The following is a 12112-nucleotide window of genomic DNA, read 5'->3' on the forward strand; positions in this document are numbered from 1 at the left end:
GGAGTAACTTTAGGATCTGGGCAAGATTTTAAGTTTGCCACTCCCCCCACCCCACAAAACTCCCCTCAAGGAAATTATCTGTATGTATGTTTGTGTATTTCTTAAAATCATGGAAAATAAAATGGCTGGGCCAATCTCCAACTGATTTTGCACAAGTGCTGAGGGTCCCAGGTTCAAGTCAAGGGCACCAGAAAAATCCTCCCTCCCTCCCACAAGGGAATTCTCTATGTATTGTGTTTACCTCTGAAAAGCATAGAAAAAAACAAACAAACAGCATTTTGCAAACGTGCTGGGTCAGGTCATGGACACAAAAACAACACTCCACCCCCCCCCTTCACAAGGCCCTGCACAGGAAGAAACTATGTAGGGGTTCTGTAAAATGTTGTGCACTGAAATTGTTGAAATCTTACAAATAACTTTGTTTGTGTGTTTTTATGCGTTTGTTTGTTACTCTTTCATGGCCGAAACCACCGAAAAAAGCTCACCCAGCCAGGCAGCATCGGAAGCCCCCCCCCCCCAACCCACTCCCCCCTCTTCAATGTAGCATGATATCTCAAAAAGTTGTGGACAGATTCAGCCGAAACTTGGTGGACAGGTTGGTTGTGTGACAAGGACAAATTAATTAGATTTTGATGAAGATCCGGATTCGGATCTGGATACTATAATTTTAAAAATGATTCTTCACCATTGAGAGATGGTGTCAAAAACGATTTATAGAATGAGATCTCAAAACATTTTGGACGGCTTATGACAAAACTCGGTGGATGAGTTGCGTGGGTGATAAAACCAAGCTGATTAGATTTTGGTTAAGGTCCGGATCTAGATCCGGCCTATCAATGGGATACAAAACCATAAACTGTTCAGCCTGGCGGAGGTGTGGGCTCCACCAAGTGCCGTTCGAGTTACAACTGTGTTGCAATTTAGCAGGAATGGGTAGTTCGACAAGGTACAACAGCAAATAGACACCAGCCTAATTAATCTTCTGCAAGAATCTTCAAGATTGAAGGAGGCAGAGGAGGCAGACTAACCAGAACAAGAGGAAGATACAAGGAGCACATGTTCTTGTGTGATCACCTACAACTTATGCTGCGCAAGAATAACCTAACTCTTCTCAACATTCCCAACTTGCTTCGCAATAATGCAGCACTGAAAGCAAAACACACCTGTTTGACATGTTTAAGTCCTGGGTGTGGGAGATTTCACCTTGCACAACCTTTTCAATAGATTTTGGCCAAATGGCTTTCACATAATACCCCACAGGAAGAATATAATTTTAAAAAGAAAGAAGACCTTGGAGGGGGGGGGTGGGATGAGAGGAGTGTGATTTGATGATGTAAATGGTATGACTTTTGGAATGACTCTGGGAGAATTGCAACCATAATTAGAGTCCATACCTGAGGAAGCCAGGCCAGGTGGCAGGGTGGTACTGGACAGACTAGTGGAGAATCTTGTGGACTTTCGGTAAGTTCACCACTAGCAAACTGGCCCCCTTCCAACAACAGTCCATTCACCTGGATGTGAAATGCATGCGAGTGGAAAGCAGGTGTACAGCCCATGGCAGATTAAAGTTGTATGTTTTGGATAAGTGAGTTTCCAATACAAGTGAGTTAACTAGGCTGTACATAAAACGTAAAAAGGCACACAAAACAAGATAGAAAGTTTTCAGCCATTTTTGCTTGGAGTTGTTCAATAAAGCAAATCACATGAGTTCTTAGTGTGTGAGATAGAAGTTCAAAACCAACTCATTAAATTAACAAGAAACTTGCAATTTCGGAGTGATGAGTTGCTCAATGAGCTATATTTGGAAATGGTATTTCCAATAATTCCATGTTTAGGATAAATAATATTTTATACTATGCAGAACATTCTATGACAGTCCATTTAAGTTGGCAAAAAAACAACTAAATACAAACAGGTAATTAAAACCAGAAGAAGAAGAAAAAAAAGATTCTAGTGATGTGAGATGAAAGAAAAAAAAAGAAGAAAAAAATACAATATGGAAAATAAAATAACAGTAGGTATATAAACAAGAAACACTGATCCTACCTTCACCTGTAGACCTGCTGTAGGAATGCTTCCTTTCCAAGATACAACCACCCTAAGGGTGTCCATAGAATTGTGGATGTTCCTGCCATGGTAGAAAAGAAAGTCAAGAAATGTGAATCTGTCTGGTAATCTCCTCTGATTGGAGACCTCATGATGCTAAGGTCCCAGGTTAAAATCCCATACAGTGTGACATTGTCACCCTAAAGCCCTTGTAATTCATGTGAAGTACAATGACATTACTTAATACCCTTATCCTACCTTTAAAATAGGTACAAGGTCCTTCATTAACCTTGGGTATTGTAGGAGAGAAATATTAAAGAGTTCTAACACAAAGTCAGATTGATAAAATTGTCACATCAGAGGCTGAGCTAATGCAGCCACTCTGCACTGGAGGTGTAAACAGATCTGTGAATGACTGAAAGGATGTTCAAATTCACTCTATACTGCGTTTTTGTTTGTTAACAAGTTACTGTGTTAATTTACCATTTATGATCTCCAAACGATCGCCCAATAAATAAACCAAATTTGGTGATTGGTTGCGCTCGAAAGCAGGAAGGCGGGAAAACATTTCTTTACAATTAAACTGAATACGGGAGGGGAGAGACGAGATGATAATATATAATATATAATAAATAAATGGAATAGACCAGGTGCTCAAAGGACAAACGAGTAAGTAAGCATTTACATACAAAATAAATAACCCCGCTAATGGTGCCGATAATGCCAGATTCAAACTCTTAACAATGGGGCAGGCAAGGACTTAAGGCAGGCATGATCTGGTGTTGCTGAACCACATGTTGTCATTGTGTAGGCTGTTATTGCACAGGGTGGAAGACGAGAGGATAGCGATGAGGAGGAATAGCACCATGTATCCACTCAAGGTCCAACTCCGAGAGTGACGAAACAGAAAGAGAGTGAGAGGCGAGATGTCTTCTCCAAAGGTCCAACTGCTGTGCACATGGGCTTTTACACCCCAAGGACTGCCCTCTGATATGCGGCTGGTCCCATCATTGGGCGCCCGTGGAGGGGGGGGGGTGGGGAGAGCCCCCTAAAAGTGTTCTGCCCCAAACCAAAGCTCCACAGCTCACCACAATGCTGTGGCCTGCAGATCTCTGGCCAAACGGCCCGTGATGTTGTCCATTTTGTCTAAGAACGTAGTGCTAACTTGGTGCGTTTTGTGCCTAAGTCCTTTACCTGGCCTCGCTTGTACAGGATATTTTATACAATACAACCTTACCCTATTCTGATCTATTGTTTATAATCACCACCTCCATCAATGCACATATTACATACAACTTTCCCCTGACAGATCCCTAATACAGCAGTTATTCTCGAATACTCGAGCACATGGTTCATACTATTCTTATTAACCACCTCCTCTTTGAGAATGAATCATGAATGACAGGCAATTGCAGTAAATAACACCAATGAACTTTGTTGGTGCATATTTTGATAATTATAGGATTAAACATATATAATAATTAACATCATGGAATATTACCTTGCAGTTTGCTGCCGCAAGGCATTGAGGAAGACCTGTGGATGAAAAAGATCGGAGAGGTTGATTGTATCGGAAAGCAAAGTGCCCTTGTCCAATCGTTTCACCATGTCCTGCATAAAGAAGGTATGCACATCACGTTAGAGAAGGTGAGAGTGGAGAATAGGTGCACATGGTGGGAAATGCAATGACTTTGTGGAAAGGGCAGTGATTGGAATAAATGCCTTACCAGCACAGCACGAGCTCGATATACGACCGTGCGAAGGAAGTGTGCAGGATCAGCCGGGCCTTCCCACAAAGTCTGCCAGGCTGCAGGGCACTGGTGAATGAAAAAACACCAGAACCACTGATTAAATAACTTACCACCCTCTTGTAATCTGCACCACGACCTCCTGACACAATATAACAAGAGCGAGAATTGCTTTGCTATACGTCCCCAAACAGTCCAATGAAGAAAAAGAAACCCAATAACCCACCGTGTTTGGGTCTCTTCGGTAAAATAAAAGGAAAAGCAAATTGCATTTACTGATATCTTTTGTACACTAGAAACCAATAAAGACAACCAGGGTAACAAACCGGAGATAAAAATTAGTTGGCTTTGAAGCACGCTCGAGCCGATAGCGAATCGAAAATGAATATGAAGAAACTCTCCAACACACCATGTTTCATTCGTCTCCAGCGTTTATCTCTTTCATATTAAAAATACCCTGATGTACATACATGAAGCAAAAACATGTTTACAGCTTATGTACATATATAATACATCGTGGTTATATACCTGGAATTATTACAATTGCACTGGGCCATGGAGTAACACCCAGGCCTACGGCCAGCTAATCTGTGCTGCCTTATGCAATGCCAACACAAGATTTTATTTGGGTGGAGTCGGGTCAGCTGTCCAGTCAAGGGTGTAAAGCAGTGGGGTGGAGTCAGGGCAGCGGAACACTGACCCATATATATAATATGATATTCTGATTGGACGTTCTCCACTGCTGCGTCATCACCTCCCAAAGGTCTAGGTGGGAGGAGCAACGGTCTTGGTAGGAGGCTCCTTCCACATAAACTGTTGGGAGGTGATGACGCATCAGTAGAGAACATCCAATCAGAATTGACTTCGTTGAAAGGCTTCTATAATATGATATTTTCTACATCCAAAAAGGGCATAACTCTGTGAAAAATTGACGAAACGCCCTGAAACTCGAACTTGTTCTGTAACTTATTATAATAAAGCCATGCACAAAGTTTCAGTTGAATATGTTAAAGGATATGGGGAAAAAAGTCTGAAAAACCACAGGTGGGATGGACAGACAGATATACAGAGAGAACACCTATCGTCCCCTCCAGTAATACCAGGATGGAACAAATAAGTCAATGTGCGATGGATAGTTATTAATAATTCTCACGAGTACTCGGCCTTACAGAGGATTTGCTTCGTGGTACCGAGGCATGGATCGCAAATGAACACCAATGAATGGTTTAAAAAGGCAGTGCAAGTTATCAAACTAAACTTTGGGACATTTGTTAGACAAGCTGATGCACCCAGGCCATTTTACTGAGGTTGTGGTTCAAATTTGATTTCACTTTTTCTCTTTATTTTTTTTTTTCCTTAACAGCTCGTCTTCTATAACCGAGTGCATAACGTTCTCGGTTGAATTATTGCTCTTCCAGAGCAGGCACAGTTATTTCAAAACATTGCATGCTCTGGAAATACTTCAATAGATTTTTCCTGGATTATTACCTCCGCCACCAAAGAGGTGGACGAAGGTTATGTTTTCACTCGTGTTTGGCAGTCTGGTTCGTTGTCTGTGAGCAGAATATCTGAAAAGGTTGTTGATGGATTCGGACGAAATTCGGTGGACAGGATGGGTGTGTGACAAGGACGAATTGATTAGAATTTGGTGAGGATCCGGATCTGAAAGTGAGGATTTTTAAAGTGATTCTTCACCATCGAGAGAAAGGGCCAAAAACTATATATATCACAATATCTGAAAAGTCCTGATTACTGATGGTTTCATCTGAATCGGCCGAAATGTGGTGGACGGGTTGGGCGTGTGGGACAAACAAGAATTGATTATATTTTGTTGAAGCTCCAGATCTGGATTTAGTGAAGTGATTCTTCACCATTGAGAGATAAGGCCAAACATGATATATGGGATGATACTTCAAAAAGTTGTGAATGGATTATGACAAAACTTGGTGGATGAGTTAGGTAGGTGACAATAACAAGTTGATTAAATTTTGGTTCAGGTCCAGATGCAGATCCAGCCTATCAGTGGAATACAAACCGTAAACTGTTCAACAAGGTGGAGGTAGGTGCTCCACTGAATGAAGTTCTCATTTTGTTTTGTTTTCAAGAAGTTAGACATTTTCTGTTGCATGCCCACTTGTCTACTTTCTGTTTCCTTCCTCTTTGAAACATTCCCATTTTACTTCCGAAACCTGATAGTTTGCCATATCCTCATAATGATAAAACTCAAAGAAAATTATGTTGATCTACACTAAATACAAGGGTATGTTGAAAAGTAATGCCTCCTATTATTTTTCTCCAAAACGGTAAAGGATATTTGAATGAAACAAAACGCAATCTGCACATTAGTTCTTCCCATCAATGTGTGTGAAGTTTCGTGATTTTGACATGAGATGTCTCAATGATACGCAAGTCAAGATGGCAGAGGGCAGCATGACGTTGTCAGTGATTTGTAGTGTGAAGTGCTTCAGATGAGTGTTGTGATGACTGACTGGAGTTGAGAGTTGCAATGAGATGACTGGAGATGAGTGTTGGGATGAGTGACTGGAGATAAATGTTGGAATGAGTGACTGGAGATGAGTGACTGGAGATGAGAGTAGGGTGCACCATTATGATCCTGAGAGTAAGAGACAGTCAATGCAGTTCCACCACAAGGAATCACCAGCCTCAACTTGGCTCCGTCAGATTTTCATCTCTTCCCCAATTGTAAGAAACAGCTTCATGGAGAACATTTTTCTTCTGACGATTATGTCAAGTCCGCTGTGAAGTGCTGGTTAGGCCTAAGTCACATTTGCTCTACGGCGAGGATACGGCGGCCGTACGCCCTCTGAATTGACAGAAACGTGCGGCGGCCGCAGTGTTTCTGAGGTGGCCTCAGGGTGGCCCTATGCCGTATGGCTATATTTTACAGGCGGTAAGGTCGCCGTGGAATTATAACGTGGAGTTATAACTTTTTTCATTTCTACGTTCGCCATAGCAATTCGACAAGCCGAAACAAAAAAACTGGTGAAAAAAAAATTAACCCATTCGTTACCATCCGTCTAGCCGTACGTTCGCCTTAGGGCCCCCTGCGGTCCCCCTGCGGTCGCCTTGCAGCCACCTTGCGTATGCCTTGAAAATTCTATGGCCACCGCAGGAATGCCCTAAGGTCACCATGCGACATCAAATCAAAGACCGTACGGCAACCCCACGTTTTCGGTCTCCACAATTTACAAATACGCCGTGCAGCTCCCCGAAAAATAAAAACATATGTGACTGCTACATTGTGTGACCGTGGAAATACTGCGGCCGCCGTATAATTGCTCGTGGCCGTAGATTTTGGAGACCCCACGGCCGCCGTGGCAAATGTGACCGGAGGCCTTAAGTCAGCAGGATTCACAGTTACATTGTGACAGCATCACAAAACTACTTGAACGTTGTCAGAAATGTGTTGACTGCAGTGGTGATTATGTTGAGAAATAAATAAGAACTATGGTACAATAAAGATTTATGTAAATATCTGTCTATTTCATTTGAATATCTTTACCAGCTATGAAGAAAAAGAATAGGAGGCATTACTTTTCAACACTTTTCAACATGTACATAAACTGTGCTACCTTTAATACTTACTCATTGCTACTGTAAGCAGATCTTGTGTACACCTTAGAGCAATCACGATGGTATTTCACCTAATTTGTGACATATTACTGATTACCGATATGCAGGAGAACTTCCTGGTTATTCATTGTTAACGCCAATTCATGAAGTTTCCCTGTAATATGAAATAAAGAAGACTGTACAACACCAGACATACAGCAGTCTCACAAATCAAACTATTCCGAATCAGTATGGTGACTTCTGTGACTGAAAGATTCTTCCCTTTCATGATGCAATGTTGGCTAAATTTCTCTATGAAACATTGTTTCATGAACTTAGCTACAAAGTCAATCCACTCCAGTAAGAATTGATCATGTCATGTTTCATCACCTATATCCATCTTTGATTTTGGCAGTCATAAGATGGTTGCATAAACGTTTCCCATGGTGACAGAAAATGCTCTATCTTCTGACATATTATACAGCCGTCGGGCAGGACCTGTGTAGTTTTAACCAATTCATCACTTCTGCTGGATCACAGATAATTCAGAGGTGGCAAATCTCCACTGTCACTGCTGGTGGAAGACTCTGGCCTCGACTGATTTTCAGCAGCCTTAGTAATCTTTCCAACTGCACGGGTTATATTAGTGTGATTATTAAAATGCACGTAACATTTCCTGTGATATCCATGTCCATTATCTTGGAGGGCTTCCACGGTAGCTTTCGACCAAAAATCATCACCGACTGCTGCACGCCGGTGGACAACGTCCCAACATTCTCCGTCCAAATTCATCCATCGCAGGGCAGATTGGCGAGTTGTTGCCCAACTCTTTTCGGAAAATGGTACGATTTTCTCTTCAGTATTCTTAACATGGATCAAACACTCCATAAAAGTGTTTTCCAAGGTTTGTTCACGAAAATTGATTAACTTCCTGGTTTGGGGTAACAAAACCGAATGTGTGATGTCACTCAATTCTGGCCTTGTGGTTGAGGAAGCGAGTCAAAAGTTCTTCCTGCATGGCTGGCACCCTCGAAAGCCAAAATACTCAGATTTAATCATCAAATTTCAGTGTTTTGTGCCACCTTTTGCTCGTGCTAGCATTCACCATAAGATTAGTTCACACAAAATTAATACGTTATAACCGGAATTTTTCATTCCCCATTTGTGTGCAATGAAAGCGCATGATAGATGGTGATGCCTCCTGGCCAACATTGCTGGGAAGATTATTTTCAGCTACCACAGCATTTTCTGATCATAAAAGAAGTAAATATTGAATACCACATACCTTTCCAGGACTTTTAATTCGTGTTTTACAAAGGGGGGGGGGAGCGTTACGCATCATGTACTGGAGGAGTTTCCCAGCTCTTTTGTCATCCCCACTTCTCACCCACCCCCCCTCCTTCCCCTGATGAAACTGAGTCAAGAGCCTGACAATATATTTAATGTGATGGTGGTGCAGCACAGGCATGATGGGCCAAATGGCTTCCTCCTGCTTCAAAGTTCCTTGTTTAGATATATTGGTCTCATATCGATGTGGTCACAAATTTCATTGTGACCAACACACATCATCAGATTTTGTATTTGCAGCAGAATCACATCTTTACTTCATGCAAAGTAAAGACGGCACTTCGCTATTTTCCATGAAGTTCATAGGAGGGAACGGTGATGGGAAAAATTGAACAATGGACGCTATTTCCACATTTACCAACATAGGCAGACATTCTCATGCCTGGCGGACATCTGATCACGGCAACGTGCTTGCAAACTTTTGCAAACTAAACTTGAAGAAAACCCATACGCTGATACGTGAAGAAACGAATCAGCATATGGGAAGATATATATATCTATCTATCTATCTATCTATCTATCTATCTATCTATCTCTCTCTCTATCTCTCTCTCTATCTCTCTCTCTATCTCTATCTCTATCTCTCTATCTCTATCTCTCTATCTCTATATCTCTATCTCTCTCTCTATCTCTATCTCTATCTCTATCTCTATCTCTATCTCTATCTCTATCTCTATCTCTATCTCTATCTCTATCTCTATCTCTATCTCTCTCTCTATCTCTCTCTCTATCTCTCTCTCTATCTCTCTCTCTATCTCTCTCTATCTATCTCTCTATCTATCTCTCTCTCTCTCTCTCTCTCTCCCCCTCTCTCTCTCTCTCTCTCTCTCTCTCTCTCTCTCTCTCTCTCTCTCTCTCTCTCTCTCTCTCTCTCTCTCTCGCAGCCTGTGGCTGCTGGTTGCATCATTGGTTGGGATGTGGCTTTCCCGCTGATGCAGTGACCCCCTTACCAGTGCACTGGTGCTCATTTTGCCGATCTCGGAAGGATGACAGGCTGAGTCAACCTCCTGGTGTATTTTAATTTAGCGGCCAACGAGGCTTTAACTCAGTACCCTAGGATCCCAAGCCACCACCCTAACCACTAAGCCAACACCAGGCTTAAGAGCACCTTGATTCCCTATAATCGTGGCATGTTTTTCTGACGACGAAAATATGGAAACCTCCATTAAGAGTCGTTACAAAAATAAGGATTTCCGGACACATACAGAAGAGTTTCACCCATGCACACACAGTTTCCTCCACAATGGATCTCACCTGCTGACTGAGCAGTGAAGTGGCTGTGCTGTGAACCGCAGCATTGGGTAGTGAGGTACCACGGATAACTCGACTGAGGTCTCGCAAGGAGCTGTGGATAATCTGAACCAGCTGAAGTCCTGTCCTCTCCTCGTACATCAAAGATTGGCCCACAAAAAGTTGCTCAGCATTTGTGGAAGTTAAAGGTGTGGCATGTATCAGTTCGGAGTTCTACAAAGGACACAGCAATGATAAGTTATGCAGACAAAAATGTACATAATAGTTTTCTCTGCAGAAGGGCTCAGAGTCAGCTTTTTATAAATTATCTATAGCTGAAACTGACGTGAAGTCTGATCTGTTTATAAAATTTCTCATTGTCAATAACTAGTTTAGCCTTTGTGTTGGCCACAATTGTCACCATGTTTTTCCTGCAGACCCACCAATAGACAGATGCACTGAACTATCTCCTTGGCCAACTCTTGTGCCTTCAATATGGTGTGGCACCTGGTTGTGATTTCCAAGATCTCTAATTACAGGCTTAAGAGGTCCATAGTCTTACATGGATATCTGACTTCCTCAATGCATGCAAACAGTGTGTCACTCTAGATGGTGTCTTTTTATCCAAGCTCCTGTGATAAGCTGGTTCCCTTCAGGACAGCCTCCTCAGACCTATTCTGTTTATAATATAAAATTAATGAACTATTAGCCTCCCAAGAAAACTGCCTTTGCCACTTTGCTGAGAATGCGATACTCTGAGGAAACGTCCAGCACCTAACAGGAAGGACTTCGGCCAATGTATCCTGTTTAATCAAAATAAAATCTCAAATTGGCTATCCACATGGACCATGACTTTTAATCCAGGAAACACTCTTTTTTGTTTTCACTCCCGTTCAAGCAAGACTCCCACTCTACACAATGCTCCAGTACACTTAGTGACATGCTTTGATGCGCAGTCCATGTAACCCCTGATCATCTGATTCAACCATTTTTTGTTTAACCATGTAACCAAGTTGGAATTCCATAACAATTGGCTTCTTAACTTAAAAAAGCATTCATCGACAGTTCAATGAAGTTAGCTTCTCCACTGTGGGCTGGGGCTCCAACTACCCATGTAATATTATTCAATACCATTCAACCTAAAGTGCTGAAGATCATTGGCATTTCCCACAATGAAGCCCATGATCATGCTTTACTCCCAAAATCCCAACTACCCAACTTTAAACAGGTTGGCAGCTCCATGGTCCTACATTTATTTTCCTCTGGTCTCATTCCTCTTGTCCTCACAGCCCTATGCCCCACCCACACCTTGTAATGTCACACATATACAGGTAGTGAACAAAAAAATGGAAACACCCGGGTAAATGACGTACACCAAGTATATTGAAAGCAATGGCTTCCACACAGATGTGGCCCATGTGTTTAAAATGAAGCAAATAACATCCCAGCATGCATAGGGTAATGTATAAAAATGCTGCACAGGCCTGGTTGCCTATAATTTTGGCCAGCATGGCTGCAAAAGGAAACCTCAATGACTTTGAAAAGACAAAGACAGTTCTATTTGTGGATGTTTCACAAGCAAAGGTGTCAAAGATGATGCCAGCATGGGACTCCGAGGGAAATACATCATCAGAAACGGGCAACAGTGGGCAGAAGCATACACTCCAGGATCGTGATATTATCCATGCATTTCTGTAAAGACTATAAATTTCAACCTGGGGCACGAGCATCAGTTTAATCAAAAATGGTCCATTGTGAAATTCAGAGTGGGATACCATAGTCGAGTTGCAGTGCACAAACCACTCGTCACACCAGGCAATACACATTTGCGAGTCCTGTGGTGCAAAGAACACAGGGAATGGACCACCAAGCAGTGGAGAAATGTGATATGGTCAGATGAATCCTCCCTCACCATGTTCTCGACAACGAAAAGGTGCATGTGTGACGCCAGCCTAAATAACTCAAGAACCCTGAGTGCTTGGTTCCAACAGTGAAGGGTTTGGTGGGTTTTTTAATGTTGTGGGGTGCATTTTCTGAGTGTGGTTTGGGTGCATTCATTCTCTTTGAAGGCAAGGTCAATGCCAATCACTACTTAAACATATCGAGTGATCACCTTCACCCCCGTGTTTCAGCATTTCTTTCCTGCCAGGAGAGGTCTCTTCCAGGAT

The 12112-nt window shown here is 42.2% G+C and overlaps 1 protein-coding gene and 1 long non-coding RNA gene across 9 annotated transcripts in view; one reads left to right on the forward strand and one right to left on the reverse strand.

Annotated features, from left to right (window-relative positions):
- LOC147027032 (uncharacterized) overlaps nucleotides 1-12112 on the forward strand; it is a 215886-nt gene that overhangs the window by 36506 nt on the left and 167268 nt on the right. For both annotated transcript variants that reach the window (XR_015058643.1, XR_015058644.1), the window contains exon 2: nucleotides 3555-3670. This is a non-coding gene — a long non-coding RNA (uncharacterized LOC147027032). The remainder of the gene's footprint in view (nucleotides 1-3554; nucleotides 3671-12112) is intronic.
- The window catches only part of DYNC2H1 (dynein cytoplasmic 2 heavy chain 1), a 326677-nt gene that overhangs the window by 4941 nt on the left and 309624 nt on the right, over nucleotides 1-12112 (reverse strand). For all 7 annotated transcript variants that reach the window (XM_085883078.1, XM_085883083.1, XM_085883079.1 and 4 more), the window contains 5 exons: nucleotides 9969-10178; nucleotides 3774-3863; nucleotides 3548-3657; nucleotides 2047-2128; nucleotides 1395-1511 (listed from right to left, as the gene is read on the reverse strand). In XM_085883078.1, coding sequence (XP_085739204.1) covers nucleotides 1395-1511; nucleotides 2047-2128; nucleotides 3548-3657; nucleotides 3774-3863; nucleotides 9969-10178 — 609 coding nt within the window. The remainder of the gene's footprint in view (nucleotides 1-1394; nucleotides 1512-2046; nucleotides 2129-3547; nucleotides 3658-3773; nucleotides 3864-9968; nucleotides 10179-12112) is intronic.

Source organism: Eptatretus burgeri, chromosome 5 (assembly GCF_056783735.1).
Source record: "Eptatretus burgeri isolate ZD-2024b chromosome 5, Ebu_testis_v1, whole genome shotgun sequence".
In the NCBI taxonomy this organism is placed as follows: Eukaryota; Metazoa; Chordata; class Myxini; order Myxiniformes; family Myxinidae; genus Eptatretus; species Eptatretus burgeri.